General features: G+C 52.5%; 1 protein-coding gene across 2 annotated transcripts in view; it reads right to left on the minus strand.

Annotated features, from left to right (window-relative positions):
- The window catches only part of TRIM8 (tripartite motif containing 8), a 54,032-nt gene extending 36,923 nt beyond the window's left edge, over positions 1 to 17,109 (minus strand). For both annotated transcript variants that reach the window (XM_074999255.1, XM_074999254.1), the window contains exon 1: positions 14,207 to 17,109. In XM_074999255.1, the coding sequence (XP_074855356.1) occupies positions 14,207 to 14,776 (570 nt within the window). In that variant the 5' untranslated portion in view covers positions 14,777 to 17,109. The remainder of the gene's footprint in view (positions 1 to 14,206) is intronic.
- Between the last annotated feature and the right edge of the window lie 1,129 nt (positions 17,110 to 18,238).

Genomic DNA, 18,238 nt, shown 5'->3' on the forward strand with positions numbered 1-18,238 from the left:
CTAAAAGTTCATTCAGACAATGACTTCCCATGCCTCACGCTGCAATGGAAGTAGAACATTTCTATTTTGATTTCAGTTCTTTGTTATTAAGAGGGCAGAAAGTCAGTCAATTTCAGGATTAGTCTTCTGTGATATTTCTGCATGTTTTTGCAAGTGAGGTGTAACTTGGTGGTATGCAAAATAAATCAGATTCCTGCAAAGGGTATAGTAATCTGAATAGGTTGAACGGCATTTGTTTCTAGACCTCAGATAACCTTAAGCTCATGTTTCTTAACCAGTGGTGTGTGAACCCTTAGGGGATATGTGAGAGAGATGAGGGGAGGGGATAGTTACATTTTTAAAAGGGGTACTTTATCTTTTAAAAAAAAAAAAAAAAAAAAAAGGTTGAGAAGCTCTGATCTAGGGGACCATCAGTTTCCCAGCCTTACCACAGCCACATTGCTTTGTGCAGCTTTACAATTCTCAAAGGAAAAGTTTAAAGTAAGAAAAATCTGTTCAGTGGGTTTTTTTTTTTTAATAAAACCAAGACACTGAAAATACCATGCCGAGGAACTATTAGGGTAAGTTCTATGGGACATTATAAGGTCAGAAGAGATTATCACAATGGACCCTTCTGGCCCGACTTCCTCATTTTTTGTAGGAAAATTGAGTAGCCCTGGGACGTCTCAAGAGATTAAAGCTGAGCCGGGGGAACTGGGGTGGCACTTCCGATGCGCACTCCTTGGCTCTGCATTAAACTTCTCTGAATTCCAAGACCCAGCACACACGGCAGAAGAGCATGAAGAAGAACAGAGCACCGCTAGGTTTTTTTCCCCTCCTTCTTTGCAGATCCTCTTTAAGATCACCTGGGTCAGGTATGCTGGCAACTACTCTGGCAACCCCAGAGGCCGGACAGGCAGACTGTGGGAATGAAGAACTGCCTGCTCCCAACAGCTGGAAAACCCTACCTGCAAATCCAGCCATGTACAACGCCCTGGAGGAGATTAGGACTGCGGGAACTTCACTAAGGGCGGCGTTCCACCCATCGATCTGGGAGCACACCTCTCTCTGCTCTTTGCTATTTCCCTGGCGTAGCGGAGAACTCCTTCTGAGCTCCATCGCCATTTGCATTAAACCAGGGTTAACTGGCTAAAACAAAAGTCCTCTGAACGCCTTGGTCTCAAAACTATAATCCGACCTGGCGTGTCGGACCGATGACGGCAGTTTTCGGGGACCAAGCCATCACAGCCGTTTGGAGACCACAAAGCAGTGGCAGGTGTTTCATACATTTCTTTTCCATAGATAGGATCCTCAGATCAATACCTGCTTATCTTTTTGGATCACATAACCCTGGGGGCAGGGACAGTGTCTCCTTCTGTGTTTAGAAGCACATTTAACAGATTGTGGCAGCTTTGTTTTAAAATTACCCTTTTTCTTCCCCCCTGCTAACATCTGCGCACCTCTCATTGGTTTTTAATCTTCCCTGATTTGTTAGCAGCCTTTGACACTATTGATCTGAAGACCATGACACTGTCATTTCTCTTCTCGTTTTGATTTCCGATGACTGGTGCTCAGGGATTCAAATTCCAACCTCGGCGGTTATCCCAAGGGATGTGTGGCAAGAATTTCTTGCGAGTTTTGGACAGCTAAGCTGGGGTATTTGAGGGAGCTACTCTCCGACTTTGGTTGTTTATCATGGGATATGCAAACCTATCCCAGTTTGACAACGCTACGGTGGATTTCACTATCCTCTCTCCGCAGATGATATCAATACATCAAATGTTCCGATTCTCCAGCAGAATCCACCCCACTTTATAAGTGTGGTGGAGACAAGCCTGAGAAACTTCCTTTGCACAGGGAACCTTTGGATCTGGTGCAGAACTAACACAGAGTAAACCACACCAGCCCCAAGCAAGCTGGCAATCAGCAGAAATAGAATACAGATCTGACCCTAAAAGTTGGGCCCCATTCGGACTGCGTGGAGGCTGGCAGTGCAAGGTCTAAGATACAGCCTCCTTCTCCCGCCCAGCGTCTTAACATTATTGCCATTTTAAACACTGGGAAACTGGGGCTCCAAGGTTAAGTGATATGTCCACGGCCACAAAAGGAGACAGTGTCAGAGCACTGATTCAAATTCGAGGCTCATTTCTGGGTTCACTGACAGTTTCTGGAGCAGGGCTCTAAAGACAAGGCCAACTGTCTTGGGCTCCACGCTATGCATTGAAACCTGGTCCCCTTCCAGCATGCCCTTCTGCTAGGACTGCAGCAATTTTCAGGGGCCTGGGTTGCCCCACAAGTTCCCTCCACCCTTGTACTGGCAAAGGCGGCCGATTTCCTTTTCTCCAAAGTGTCTTGACCATTTGTGGTCCCACACTCTCACCAGGCCCTGCGCTTCTCCTGGCTTCACTTACATGTTTATTTTGACTTAGGGGCTTAAGTCTCCCTACACTTCTCACCTCCTCAGAGCCTGGCCCCCTGCAGAGGCGTACAGGCTGTTTTCCCTTGTAACCTGGACATCTGCACAGGGGCACCTCAGAATCAGGCCTAAAATCTGGTCTGACCTTTAACGGGTCAACATTTGCTCCCCTTCAACAGGCAGGACCTGGGCTGAGGCAGATACAGAGGGCTGCTGTGGCTTAGGAAAGTGTCCATGGGGCTAGGAACCAGGACTCCCAGGCAGGGTTCCCTCCGATGTTTTCCATCTGTCTCGCTGACTCCACTGTGGCCTGGCGACTTCATTTCAGCAGAGCAGGACGAACACTTAACCCCCTTTTCTGAAGGGCTCCGAGATCTGTCACAAAGAAGTGCTATGCTCGGGTTACCTATCGGCATGGGGCTCCCATCAGTCACCCTTAGGACGGGGGGAGCAACCCAGGGGGGCGGGCCCCCTCGGGGAGGGGTGTGTGAAACATCCTGGGGAGGGGCACAGCATGTTTGGCTGCTATCTGTCAGTCTCATCCCTCTCATCAAAAATGCCCATGTATTCAGATTCATATACTGCTGAATAAGGTTTTCACATTCTCCAGACTTCTCCTCCTACAGGTGGCAAAAGGGGATTTTTTCCCATCTGAACGTAACTGAAATTTCCAGCCTTAGGGTACGGCTAGACCGTGATAACACACACCTGCGGCATCACACGTTAGAGCCCACGTCGGGCAAGTTGGGCTAGCAGGCTGGGCTCGGAGACCCTTGCAAGACAGTCTTACAGCAGGGCAGCCCAAGCCTCCAGCGCGTAGGACAGCTGACGGGACCCAGCCACAGCTGTGGGGCAAGAGAGCAGCCACACTGTCAGACAATCCCTCCACCAGGGCACCCCTTCACATGCCCTGGATTGTGGGCAGGACTCCCCTCTGTTCTTGGGGGAGCTCTGGCATCTCGCTGGAGATGAGTTTGTGTTTACTATCCGCCAGCCATGGCGCACTCTGGTGCGAGGAGATTAACGCTGCGTGAATTCACGGGTCACAAGCACAACCAGCCAACCCCAAAGAGAATCAAGATCAGGACGGAAGAGGGGCCCCAGCTGAGCAAGATCCTGGAGCGCTTGAGCAGCTACGCTGCCTTTGGTGGGGACGGTTGGCAGACCTGGCCCGTGTGTAAGTAGTTTGCTGAATCAGGGCCAGAAGGCAGGTTCCAGTCTCAGCCGCCTCCACGGCGCTGCAAACGGGTGCTGGTGCCCACACACGGATGAGTAGTTAGAAAATGGGACCCGGTCAGCCCAGGACTTGCCATGTGACTATGAGCAAGAGGCCTCCCCCTTCTGAGCCTCAGTTTCCCCAACTGCAAAACAAGAATGCCAGCCTACCTCCCAGCCGCACAGTTAAGCTTGTGATTTTGATGCACGTTGGCCAGGGACCAGCAGACTAACCCAGGCAGTTGTAACAAATGTGGGAGGGGTGAGGACCTGCTGTGTGTGACCAGCACCTCCTGCTGGCCAGCCCGGGGAAGGCCACTTGTGCGCCCTTCCTCGCTGTGTGACCCACACAGGTGGGAGGAGACACAAACCAGAGACCCTGCATGCTGCAGGGATGGTGCAGAGTCGAAGAGGATCTTACCACCCAAACCACAGCGCTCTTCCTGCCCGAGCAGCGCCAGCTCCGGAATAGCTCTAGGTAAGTCAAGCGGAGGCCGGCTGGGCCCTCGAGATCAGAGCTGAACAGTCCATAGGCTGTCCAAGCCTGACCCGTGCTCTGCTCCACTGGGCCCAACAGCTTCCTTGACCCGGAGAAGTTACTGGGAAATTAAACCAATCAGGGCCCAAATCTCCCCTTTCATCCCTCCCCAACGCTGCTGGTGGTGACCGAGTCCTTGTGGCTTTATTATTCATCCCCCTGCTTTAAGACTTCTGGAAAGCTGAGCTCACATGAGCAGTTGTTGTCAGAGCCCGGAGAACAAAGAGACAGGCGCGCGCGCGCGCAGGCAGAGAATCCCTTTGTCTGCGAGCAGGGCTCCTCGCCTGGCGACCTCGGCTTCCACACCGTGACCTGCCCTTTGTGCCCATGCGCCCAGGGGTGGATGGAGGGGCGGGGGCCGGTTCCACCCTCCAGCTGCCCAACCTTCGGGAGGCAACCCCCCCCCACACACTTAAATCAACGTTCGTCCGTATGAGGCACAGCAGCAGCATGCCAGCCACACAGCAGAACCAACCGGGAGGGCCGCGGGTGGGGGACGGAGAGAAGCGATTCCAGGGCAGCAGATAGGAGACCCACAATACCGGGGGTTGCTCTCACCCACCCATGCTGCAAGGGAAAGGTCCGGTTCTGTTTCGTAAGTTTATTCTTTTAAGAGGTGCAGCTGAAGCAAACCCGCCGAGGGATTTGCAAAGGAGCACCAAGAGACGGGCCCTCCTCCAAGCCCACACTTGGGGAGACGCGAGCCCAGCCCAGGCTGCCACCACGCCCATAGACTAGATGACCTGCGGGCCTGCCAATATTCATTCACTCCTCCCGTAGCAGCACGCTCCTGCTCTGGACAGGACTTTCCTGCCTGCCAACCTCTCCCTCTGGATCCACCCGCAGCCAAGGAATTTCCAAAGCCGCGGGCGGAGGGCTCCAGAAATGCAAGGCACCAATCAAAGCACAGAAAGCGTCAAAGGGAGGCGGGCACCAGACCGAAAAATAAATCCCGCTTTCGTCGGGGGAGAGAATTTAGACTGCAATGTGTTGCTCCGGGGTTCCCCGGCACCCAGCGCAAGCAAACTGCAGTTCTGGCCGCGGGCTCTCAGCACTGCCATAATATGAACAATAGGAAAGAGGTCGAGGGGGAAGTTCTGAGCGAATGCTGGGCCCAGGGCTGCAGAGTTGCCTTCGCCGACAACTGGCTTTGGACAGGGGCTACTGTCTCAGGTTGGAGCGGTAGGCCAGCTGTAAAATACTGCTAGCAAACGCAGGGTTTCCAAGGCTGAACCCAGGCTGCCCTCTCGCAGCTGCTCAGGGCTAGCTGTCTTCCTCCAAAAGCCAAGGCTCCTGCCCTTGAGCTAAAGGAGACTCTTCATCAATACAGAGCTTCTGACACACAGTTCTGACCCTGTGCAATAATGGGAAAGGCCGTGCACACCACCACTGTGCTAGGCACAGTGCAAACACAACCTGGCTGTCGTATATTAATGTTAGCCCCATTTAATGCAGGGGGGGGGGGAGGAAGCCTAGGGAAATCTACATTCACGCTGCAAGGGGACAAAGGCCCCTAAGATAAAGTCCTTGGCTGAGGCCACTGCCCACCACCACTCTTAGCAAGACTGGGCTGATAAAATGCCCCCTCCCCTGCTTTCCCTGCTACAGTTTCACCAGAGACACCAGGCCGGAGATAAATACAAGGCACGGTGGTAGATTCTCCGCAGGAGCCAGTCCCAAGCACTGATTTACAAATCTGGATGTACTCCTACATCGCAATGGCCAGCAGCCGCCACACTCGTGGCATTCCACGCTGATTACGCTGGTGGCTGCCGCCCCGGCACTTTCTGCAAAGCCACCCAAGCACTGTCCTCTGTCTTGACGCTACCCCTTGGGGAGGAGAGGAAGGACAAGAGCTGCTCGTCAGGCCCAGTTCAGGTCCAATTCCAAGCACAAAACCTGGCAGCATCAGCATGGTGTGCTAAGAAACAGCGCCACCCCGCACCCCACCCACCGACACCCATGTGCTACCAGGCTGCCCCAGAGATCTTTTAGCCCTCCCCTCCTTGCTGCTCCAGCCCCAACCTACTGCTGCTGATCTACCACATGAAACACCGCCTGCTTTAAGATGGGGGCGCGCGCAAGCCAGTTACATTTGGGCGGTTGCACAGATCAGATCACCAGCGCGCTCTGGGAGGCATTTCAAATTGGCATCCCACTCAGGGCTCCCGCTCATGTTTTCCGTCCACGGGCAGAATAAATTTTGTTGGGTGCACCGATGCATCCATGGCGCACACCACCAATAGACACATGCTGCCAGCTGTGGGCACTCTGCCAATCAGCGGGGCAGTCCCTGAATCTCTCCTGGGTGGACCCGAAGCGCTCAGCTCACAGGGAACGCTGGTGTCCATCCCCACCCCACTCCACATGCGGGCAGATACGCAGCTGCAACCAGAAAGCCTGGGGACCACCTATTCGCAGAGGCAGAGGCAGAGAGGCTAGCCAGAAGCATCTTTCAAACATCATGTTTACCAAAACCCTCTGCTCCTTCCATTATGGCTAATTGCAAGTTATCAAACTTTCAAATGTGGGTGTCAGGGTGAGACGAGGGGAACAGGAAGAGGGGATGGGAAGGGAAAGACATTAGACTTTCAAATGAAGGTCTTTTCCTCGCCTCTTTTTTTCAGAGAAACAAACCTCCCAGCGAGATCACATGTCAGAGAATGATTTTCCATGGCCTAGTTTCTCTGGTGGACAGCACTGTCTGAATACCAGGGGTTAGCCTCAGCGCAAAGTAAGCTAGAGGATGACTTTTTTTTTTAGAAACTGGGTATTTCCACAGTCATCAACAGTGGCAGTTATACCAGAAGATTTATGATGGGTCAGATTTGGCCAATGCTCCCTAGGGTAGCTCAGTGGTTTGAGCACTAGCCTGCTAAGCCTGGGGTTGTGAGTTTGATCCTCAAGAGGGCCATTTAGGGATCTGAGGCCAAAAAAAAAAAAAAAAGTGCTTGGTCCTGCCAAGAGGGCAAGGCGCCTGGACTAGACAGCCTCCAGAGGTCCATCCCACCTCTATGAGATGTGTACCTCCATACATATACTCCATCACAGGCTCTGCAAAGTGCACAGCTTGGTATGGTGGGAACTGTAGAGAAAGCCCTTGTGCCATAACTGGTGACACAGGGAGAGTAGTCCAGGATGGATATGTAACCTGCCTGTTGCCTACCCCTTGAGTTCTGACAAGTCAGCCACTGTGCCTCAGTTTCCCCATCTGTAAACTGGGATAATACCTAAACCACGGGGGAGAGAAGCTTAATTTGCTACTGGTTCTACACCACTAAGATCCTTGCTAGCACATACCATTCCATGGACCTCTCTCATGCATGTAATCGATACACATTTACCCCTAACACTGCCTCTCCTCCACTGCACATGCCTACACGCCATCTTCTATCACAGCTTCTCCTCTACTGCTCCTTTAACACATCAAGCAGCTTTCTTCTATTCTATCAGCCGCATGTCTCGTATCCCAGCTGAGCCAAAACCTTCTCCCTGGGCCTCTGCTGGTAGTTAACCCTGCATAAAGCACTGGAGGACTGGAGAGGGGGCGGCAGTGAAGCAGGCATAAGCCGTCATATTGTCTAGGTAGGACTGCATTCGGAGACCTTAACATAAATGAGGCAGCAAAGCAGAGGAAGAACTCGCTCAACCCACAGCCAAGGAATTCACAAGGGAAATTAGCTCACGTCACGGTACCGTGTTGCTAAGAGGGACTCTGAGGATCACGACAAGCTCACACTTGCAGGAACCTCCCGGACTTCCATGGATTTACCCCAGGGATGGCTAGACCAGGCTTCCTCCGCTGTACCCTTTCCTGCTATCTTATGCAGTTCATTTCCTGTCTTCTAAATCAGCAGGAAAACCAAGGTCAGCAGCAAAGCCCACACAAAGCAACGCCGGTTAAAACCGTGGAGACGGGACCAGACGTACAATGAGCTCACCTAGGACAGCCTGAAAAGTCACTGCCCATAAAGGCAGAATCCCAGAGCACAAAATCAGTTCCCGGGAGCAGCCCAGCACTGGAATAATAAGGGGTACTGCAGGTCAGGACCGTGGGACATCAGGAGGGATTAAGGGCCAGCAGCGGAGCCCATGTGGCAGGCGTCCAGGACTTGGAGACTTCCCCTTAAGACTGAAGGCACTGGCTTAGATGGAGAGGAATACCACGGGAACAGTCAAGTCCTAGGAGACGGGAGTGAGGCGCATTTGCAGAGCATTATGGGAAATTCTTACTGAGCATCTGCCCACACTGCCTCCAATCACAAAGTACACCAAGCTGGAGGCAGACAGACACGCCATCCAGCCAATGATCTGTATTGCAGTCTTCTTACAACAAATCACCAGGAAAACAAACACACCTGGTAAAGCAAAGCCCGCACACCGCAACTGACCAAACCTGGTTTTGTTGTGTTTTTAACTAGCAGCCCATGTCAGCTCCACCTAAAGCTATTCAGTTCTGGCCAGTACCAGCCAACATACAATTCAGAGGCACTTCCGTTCCAATAATATTTTTACCCCTGGGCCAGAAGGGCCCTTTCAAGGGGGAAAAAAATCTCCCCAGCCCCACAGCTATCTGTCAGAAGCCTGCGGAGCTCTGCCTTCCAATCTCATTGTGTATCAGACAATGGTTTGTCCTTGCTGGAGCACATAAAGGGAAAACTGATCAGACCAGCCAGGAAAGGGGGCGGAAGAACCCCACAACGGACACTTTCCACTGACCAGCCAGAGGGAGGGCAGGGCCTGTCACTGCTCTGCCTGGACTGGCAAGATTAACAAGTCACATCTGTGTCATGATCAGTGGCCAATTCCCCCTGTCCTGCACAGGGCACACAGCCAGAACGGAAATTTCACTCCTAAAAACCTCTGCTGCAGGGGTACAGGCCTTCCTTTCTGTCCCCCTGCCTCTCCTCCCCCAGTCCCGATCCGTTTTGGACTTTTCCCGTGGGCCGACAAGACATGTCTCCTCCCGCCTGAATTTTAAAACAGACCTGAAATCATCTTAGCCCTTGGTGTTATTTAAAAAAAAAAAATCCCAACCACAGAACAATTCTCCAGCCCACCACGTCTATCAAATTGCAGCTGCTCTGGGAACACCGCTATGCTGCCTCCCAGGCTGCAGGGGGAGCACTGGACATTATTTTAGTGAGACCTTGTGAAAACAATGGCTGGTACATCTAGATGGCCCATTCCTCTTATAAAAATACTAGAGCTATTCAGAATACACAACAATACCCCCCGCCACCCCAAGCTGCTGTGTGTTTCAGGGAATTGGAACAGCAGGACCAAAAAAACAAAAAACCACTCTTGAGCATCCCTTTAAAAAAAAAAAAAAAAAGTACCAAAGCAAAGGCTATAAACAGCATTTTAACTCTGTCGTGTCTGCTTTGAGGGTCTCAAGTGAGATCAGAGCCAGGCTAGACTGAGTCAGTTATATCCGGTATACAGAGCAGGGCAAACCGGGGAAAATTCGGAGAATGTTTGGGAGGAAAAATGTTTTGCCTGTTTTGTTTCTCCATCTTCCAGCCAATCCCCGTTATGTAACTTCAGCATCGGATACAACTTGTATTAAACTGAACAAAAAAAAGTAACTTGTTCCCAAAACAGGTTATTTGGCAAGGCTGGAAGGAGATTCCATTTCAACTGGGGAGAAAAATGGCAACTTAAAGATTTCATCAATGAAGGCCTGGCCTGAAGAAAAACGCCTCGATTTTTGGCTCCCTGACACAAACAAAATGACCAAAAAAAGGCATTTTCTCTCCTCCCTCCCCCATGCCACAAAAACCAGCTAATAAAAGGGCAAAACATCTCAAAGAAGGTGGAAATACATTACACACTGCTGCATGCAAAAAATTAACCACAAATTCTGTGCTCTCTCCATTGCAAGAGTGTCTGTGGGTGCCAATCACAGATTCAGACCCTACTGTGCATGGGGCTGTGCCCACAGAGAACAAGACCACAATCCTTTGCCCTGAAGAGCTTATAAAATGCACACAAAACTATCTGCCTTTGCAGTTCTGTGTGTGTTAGACACACACCTGCCCCTCTGATGCCACCTTCCTCTCTTCCCTGCCTCCAGCAACCTCAAATGATCTGGCTTGACTTGGGCTCAACGTACCGATTCGATCGCGGTAGTACTTACAGATCTCAATTGGACTGTACACAACCTAACACAACAGAGACCAAACACACTGAAAATTGCAATCCTTGCACTCAAGCTTACCGTTTCTATGGGGGAGACAAACAAGGGGTCAGGGAAGGGTGGCCGGGGACAAGGGTAACACAAATGCTACAATGGGCACACACCTTGGCCTGCCAAGGCAATGATCACAGCTTGCCATCTGGCTAGCTGCGATCAGATTACCATCAAAGGCCTCCCATGTTAACTTCAGGCCCCGGCTCTTGTCACAGACAGGGTGGGAGGGAGCCCACGTTCCGCTGCATTTGGACATCAGGAAAGTGACAGAGCGGAGAATCAGGCCCCGAGACGCTGACTGTCTTTGTTATGTAATTAAAAAACAAAACAAAGGTGCTTAAGATACAGGAGGGATATTGCAGGGTCAGTTAGTCAAAACCCTTTCCCCCAGCCCCAGATCTCAGAATCAGTGCACCCTCTCATTTTCCTCCCACCCAGGGCAGAATAAGTTTTGTTACATCCACTAATGCATGTACAGATGCACACCACCTAGAGAAACACAGGCTGCTGGCTCTGGGCGCTTTGCTAATCAGCTGGGTGGCAACTGAATCTCTCCTGGGCGGCTGCCCAAGGGCCTGGCTTGCAGGGAACACTGCTAATACATGCTCCTAGCTGTTCATCCACAGGGCCCAGATGGAGGGCTTTGCCATCCCTGGTGGGGAGACTAAACACACAAGTGATACCAAAGCAGTCAAAGGGAATATTCGCCAGAGTAACAACTACCAGGTCTGGTCCTTTGAGGTCAGGACCCTGAGGGCAGAAAGTTGCCGTTTGCCTGCAAAGTACCACCACTCATCAGATGCTGGAGCAGATCCCCAGGCTCCAAGGTAAGGTGGGTTTATTGCTGTTTTAGTGGTGGGGGAAACTGAGGCACACGGCCTTGGTCACTAGGTGCAAACGAGAGAACTGGGAGGAGAAGCTAGACCTCCCAGCTCTCTCTTATCCACTAGATTAGGGCATCTCACAGCACATTCCACAATCTTTAGCATATGGCCCTTTGGGGGGGGTGTGTCAGTGGCATCATCCTCCTAGCACAGAGGAGCAACTGAGGCACACCTGGCTAAGTGACTCACCCAAGGTAACACAAGCAGCTTGTGGCAGAGCATGGATCCAACCCCAGGTCTCAGGCATCTCAAGCTAGTGGCCTAATCACTGAACCGTCTTTCCTGAAGTTTGGCCAGGAAGCCTTCTTGGGGGGCAGTCAGAAATAGGCAACAGAAGGCACCCTTCTCATTTCAAAAGTGGGAGCGGATGAGAGTCGATGTTGCTGGGAACGCGTCCCGTCGGCCCTAGCTAATACTGCACAGCGCGGGTTTCTCAGCCCAGCCAGCTGCTCCCGGCTCAGGGAACAAGGCTCCTGTTCTACTGGCTCTGCCCTTCTCCCCCAGAGCGATGACTTAAGAGATGCAAACAAGCTGCTTCCCACAAGCCTGGCCGAGTCTTTGCCCTTCCTGTGTGTGTTGTGGGAAGCAGAACCATTAGTAGCTCCGTGAAAGACTTTGCTTTCCCTGGAAAACCTGGAAGCGGGGAGGAGAAAAAAAATCGCTTTCCCGTGAGCTCACACTGGCTCCTCTCTGAAGAGAATCCCCCCCGGCCTGGCCATCCAACTGGAAAGTAATTAGGCTGCGCTTTTTATTTATTACCTTTTTTTTTTTAATTGCTAAATGGTGACTCATTTTGGCAGCGTTCGAATACACAGGAAATCATCCCCATTTCACAGCAATCACCCCTCGATTCACTGTTAAATATTTATTCTGCGCACTGACGAGCTGGGCGGAAGCCCAGGGCCCCGCTGCCCCGAAGCGGCTGTATGGAAGAGGGCAGAGCAGGAAAGGCATAAGCAACCCGGCCAAGGGGGAGGGGAGGATGGCCTACTGGCTTGTCAGATGGCCGCTGTTTCCACCACTCAGGGCAAGGGACTAGGTCCCAGGAGCAGAGCAGGAAGGACTCTGCCAGGCCAAACAAGCTTCAATGTACAAAACCCCCTATTATTCCGGTTCTGGGCACAGGCTCACGAAATCCCAGTGGTCTGTGCTCCTCCCAGGATGGGTGCGGGTCCCATCCGTCCCCCACCACAAACTCCTCATTGTTCAGCCAAATGTCAGCCCAAGTGCCCCACAGGCAGAGAGAAAAGCTGGAGCATTAGCTCACTTGGGACTTTGGGAGAAGGTGAGTCACTGGGGCGACACCACCCCCAGACGTCCGAGTGCCTCCACAAGGCCCACCTCCAAAAAACATCCCTGGAGGAGGAGGAGACTGGGAGGGTGGGGGATCCAGCTAGGAGCCGGGGGGCGGCTGATTTGACACCACAAGCCCTATCATGGGAAGGATGCATTGTAATTGGCCCCTGGGAACAAGCTGCCTGAAACCAGATTTCAATGCAATTCAGCCCAGGAACCCCTCTGACTTCCCCTCCACCTCCACTGATCTGGAAAGCGGAAGAAGGGCCAGGACTTCAGAAAAGGCTCCTGAGGCACATGCCAGGGGTCTCTCCGCTGCTGTTTTGTCATAAAACAAGGGTGATGGGTCAGCATTCACCTCTACGCCAAATGGTGCGCGGAGGCTGATCCTGCAGCAGACCCCTATCAGCTGCATGGGCCAGTTACCCGCATGTCTTCCTTAATTAGCTTGCGAAGCAGTTTGAAGATTTCAAGTCCCATTGTCACCAGCAGCTGGGTGACAAAAGACTTCAAAAGATCCCCCATCGCTTCCTCTCCCTACCCCCACTCCATTGTTTCAATAACCCCCTGAGAGTGGAAAACACCCCCCCCTTCCCCCCCACCCCCAACACTTTCCTGGGCTTTCCATCAGCCACCCCTGTTTGGGCCCAGCTTCCAGGATGCCTTTCCAGCTGAGCTTAACTTTGCTTTTGCAGCCACACAATATGAGCCACACTAGATAGGCTGCTCCACTAAAATCCTATTACTTCACCTGCCACGGCCTTCTCAGGTTGGCTTTTATTTCCTAATTTCTACTCTAGCTTCACCAAGGTGCAGGGAACAGACAATAGATACAAAGCTATCAGGAAAGAACAGAATTCAAGGAGTTATTTTGCGTAGGGCCTATGTAAATCAGTTCATTTACACTGGTTCACTCTTTCCACAGCACCTATTAATGATAGTTGATTTCTCCCCCCTTTTTTCCCCCCCGCCCCCCATCCTTGATGGACACACACACACCACTTCTAATTTTTGCTCCAAATTGGAAGACGCGGGTCTTACCCTGGAAAGCTCATTACCTAAAAAATAACTTTGTTAGTTTTTAAGGTGCTTGTTTTATTTTTGGTGAAGCTACAGACTAACACCGATCCCCCTCTGAGACGATATAAATACTGATGGGCCTTTTAAATAAATAAATAAATAAATAAATAAAAGGCTCCGTGGCACAGCAGAAGATTAGAGATGAGGCAGATCAGGGAAGAGGTGGCAACTTTCACCCTTAAGGATTTTAAAGCCGACTGAATTGGGGGCAGGCAGGGGGAGGGTTCATCTTTGCCAGTGCCCACCAGAGCAAGGGATCTTCACAGCTGAGCAAAAGCCCTGGATCAGAAATAATCACCAGGTGGGTCAGGTAAAGGTAATAAAAGAGCACAGAAAATGTGGGGGAGACATACATTTTCACCCCTCTCTCAAATTAGAAGAGATCCACACAGCCCTTTTGCCTTGACCCACAGGCCCATCCCCGCTCAGTTGCGATGACCAGTTGTTTAGAAGGACTCTGACCACATCTTTCAGATTGGAGTCCCCTTGGGGCAGAGACTCACGCCCAGGGACAGCACCACACACAGGGCACTGGTGCGCTGCAAACACTCCACCTGCCTCGGAAAAAGAGGGACAAAAAAAAAAAAAAGGGGGGGTGCACTTACCCTGATCTCGTTGCGCCGGATTTCCACATCACAGACCGAATGGCCCTGGTGGGCCCCGCTGTAATAGCAGCAGAACTGGCACACAGCAACCTGCTCTGCTTCACAGTGGTACAGCCGGTAGGCGTTGTGCTGGGGGCAGCTCCAGGCCCGGACATCGTCTGCCTCCACCAGGAGGTGCCCCCGGGCTGTGGAGGGCTGCTGCAGGTGCGTCTGGACGTGGGACTGGCAGCAGGGAGCCTCGCACCTCAGACAGATCTTCTGGGCAGGCAGCGGGGGACCCCGGCGGCAAAAGACACAGTGCAAGACTGAAGGGGTCTTCTCCAGGTTGAGGGAGTTGAACTTTTCCACAATGTTGGTCAGTTTCAAGTTCTTCTCCAGGTTGGGTTTCTGGTTGTAAGCCTGATTGCATTCGGGACACCGCACCAAACCCGTTTCTTTGGCCCACGCCTCCCCTATGCAGCCCCTGCAGAAATTGTGCTTACAAGGAAGCTGAACAGGTTCCACAAAAACATGCAGGCAAATGGGACATATAAGTTCCTCTTCGAAACAGTTCTTCCAATTTTCAGCCATTTCTGCTGATGCAATTATAATGTCTCTCTATTCAGTTTGATCTGGAGAAGCAGACGGAGACGACTTTTCCCTCCCTGCAATGGGAAGCCTCCCAGTAAACAGTTATTGAAATAAAAACAAAACAAAACACTGACAGTATATCCTAAAATTCAAAAGTAAAAGAATGCAGAGAGCTGAGCTCTACGGAAGTCAACCACTAACAAAAATGGATGTGTATGATTTGATTAAGAGCCGGTGTTAACAGCTGAAAAAACACAGAAGCTTTCAGGGTTAAAGCCCACAGCTCGCAGTTCTTTTGGTTCCAGAATCAAAACTTACCAACGGTTGGGGAAAAAAATCCATACAAAATCCAGTCGCAGAGTACAAGTCCCATAAAAAGCTCCTAAATTTAGAACTCCAGATTTGATTTTTCTCCTCTTCGGTTTGCAACTGACATTCAATATTTAAAGGGACATTTGTCCCCTAACCTGGTCAGAAGTCCAACAGAATAGACGACCTCCGATTTTTCCCCTCCTTCCTTTTTTTAGGAATTAGTCTTTAAAAGAAAAATCCGAGTTAGGACCCCAATGGAAGATTTAAAAAAAAAAATGAAAAACTGAATTCTTTCGACTGCCCAAAAGATTTTCTTGTAAGCAGCTGAGCAGCAAAAAAAAAAATCCTTTCGGTTGCTTTGGAATAGTGAAATCTTGGACGGAAGAACACCGTAGGAAGACGGGTCAATCATTCAGATGGAATTCCAGCCCAGAGCCAAAGGAACCCTCCCAATCCCTTCCTCCTTTCACAAGTCGGAATGAGAACGAAAGAGAGAGAGAAAAAAACGGTTTAGGAGAGGATAAAAGGCCCATGAAACAACATACCAAAAAAAAAAAAAAAAAAGGTCAACCTGTGCTCTAAATTCTCACTAGGGAACAGGTTTTAAAGAAGAAAATCTCATTTTAGGATCTGGAAAGATTCTGATTCAAGATAAAACATCCCAAAGTAGAAACGATAAAATAAAACAGTCCCTCAATATTTGAGAGTGAGCTGGTTTGCTGGAAGGAAAACAAGCATGCCTTGATCAAACTGAAAAGGAATTTCTCAACTGCTAATGAAGAGCCCTGCCCCCTCCTTTCCTTGCTCCTCGCTGTTTTCTCTCTGACATGAAAGCTATTTCTCCTTTCAGATCCAGCCTGCAAAAAGGGGGTGAGACAGACAGCTTAAAGGAGACTGCTGAAATGTACAATTCCAGGAGGGTCCAGTCAATCCACAGCCATTTTGAGCTGCCTCTCTCTGTTTGGATGTTAAAACACAGCGACAAGAGAAAAAAAAAAGTGGGGGTACTTTAAAAAAAAAAAAGTCATCAAAACAATACAAAATAATCTGGAAGACGGCACCACCCCGCGAAGTATGCGCCTGATGTGTCAGTTTAAGGAGGGGAAACTCCAAAATGGGTCTGTGCTGCAGCAGCTGCTGTTGTCTTTTGGCTTTATCATCAGATCAAAAAAAAAGCAAGCCTAAGCGCTCATCACCGCCACCTCCAGCCATCTTGGTTTTTTTTTTTTTAAATAATCTATTTAATAAAAATAGACGTCTATTTGCCTCCCTGCGCCCTTAGAATAATAAAAAAATATCCCCTTCTTTCCCCACGCCTCCCCCTTCCCTGATTTTCTGCCCCGGGCAGGGGTAGATGTTCAGAATAAACGGGCTCCCTACAAAATTAAAAAAAAAAAAGCCCCCCCACAAACCAGACACGACCCCAGTGGGGTGGGCCCGGATTTCCCACGCAGGCCAAGGGGGGGGGGGGGACCACACAAGCGACAGATCCGTCCGGCTGGGCCCGAAAGAAGGTCTGCTGACAGCTGCAGCGGGGCAGAAAAAGGCTGTCACCTCCCAGGTGCAAAGAGAGGGGCTGCGGGCCTCGTGGGGGGGGCCCCCCGCAGGAGAAATGGCCCCCCACGCACTAAGCCCACGCGGTTTTCGGGGGGTGCCGGCTGGGCCCCCGATGTGGGGCTGGGGGGGTGGAAATCAGCCGGGAAGCGGCTCCCCGCTGGATGGGGGGCGGCAGGGGCCGGGGCTCCTCCTCCTCCTCTTCCTCTTCGGGATCGCGCTGCGGCGCGGGGGGGGGCGGCCTGAGCCCCCGGCCGGTCCCCCCGCCCCCAGCAGCTGCCCCCGGGGCCGCGGCGCCCCCTCCTCCGCGGGCGAGTGACCAGGCGGCGGCAGCCGCCTCGGGGAGCGGGGGAGGGGGATGGGTCCGGTCCGGAGGGTGCGCGGCCGCCTCTTCGCCCTGCTGCTCCGGGCCTCGCCGCCGCCGCTGCTGCCGTCGCCCCCCTCCCGTGGCCGCGCCGCCGCCGTCTCACACCGGGGCCGAGCCGCCGCCGCAGCCTCTAGCCCGGGCCCCGCCCCGCCCGGGCCACGTGACCGCCACCATTCGCTACATTGAAACACCGCCGCGTTCGGCCCCCCCCGGCCTTAAAGGGGCCGCGGCGCCGGGAGGGGTGGGGCCCACCGGCCGCCCCCAGGACCCTCTCTGCAGCCTTGGCAGGGTGAAACGATGCCCAGGGGTCCCGCTGAGCTTTTCCAGGAGTGTGCATGTGCATCACCCACGCAAGCACGCTGCCGCCTGGGGGCGCTCTGCCTAGCAGCGGGGCAGCACCCCAATCTCTCCTGGGCGGCCGCCCATGTGCTCGGCTTCCGGGGGACACCGGCTGTGGCCGGGGCTCCGAGGCCCGGGTGGGCGCGCAGGTGGCACAGGCTGCAAGAACAATACGAGCGCCCGGGCCTGGCAGCGTGCGCAGGGCAGCCGCAGGGTTGGGGCCGCACGGCCTCAAGGGTTCTCCGCCGGCGAGGGGGCACCGCCACACATCCGCAGCCCCCGTGATCGCCGTGTCTGAGGCCCAGATCCTGCCACGCCTGGCGGGCGCATCAGTGCCGCCCAAGGAGCCAGCCTCTGGGTCCAGTGCCGCTCTGCAAGCTTGGACCTGCTTCACGGGTAGCCTGAGCCCACGGCTGTCCACTGGAGCTTGGAGGCCGGCAGTGCAGACTGTGCAGACACACCCTTCATCACACTGGCCCCATCGACCTGACTTAGGTGCCTAATCCCTTTGCGGGTCTGGCTCTCCCGCTCTTTAAGAGCTGCACCTTCACAGCACCTCTGTGCAATCCGGAAATGCTGCTGTCCCCATTTTACAGGTGGGAGGATTGAGGCACAGAGATAAAGGCCTAGATCCTCAATGGATTTCAGCGGAAGTGAGCAACCCAAATACCTTTGCGGGTCTGGGCTCGAGTGACTTCCCCCAAGGTCACACAGGGAGTCTAGGGCAGAGCAAGGAACTGAATGCTGATCTCCTAAGCAGGCCCGGCCTTAGGGCAAGGCGAGCAAGGCAGTTGCCTCAGGCCCAGCGCCATCAGGGTTCTGCGCTCCAATTGACTCTAGCATCAACCACCTACCGGCCGGGCCCTGATCTCAGCAGGCCACCTTGGGCT

The sequence above is a fragment of the Carettochelys insculpta genome, chromosome 7, assembly GCF_033958435.1.
Source record: "Carettochelys insculpta isolate YL-2023 chromosome 7, ASM3395843v1, whole genome shotgun sequence".
Taxonomy (NCBI): Eukaryota; Metazoa; Chordata; order Testudines; family Carettochelyidae; genus Carettochelys; species Carettochelys insculpta.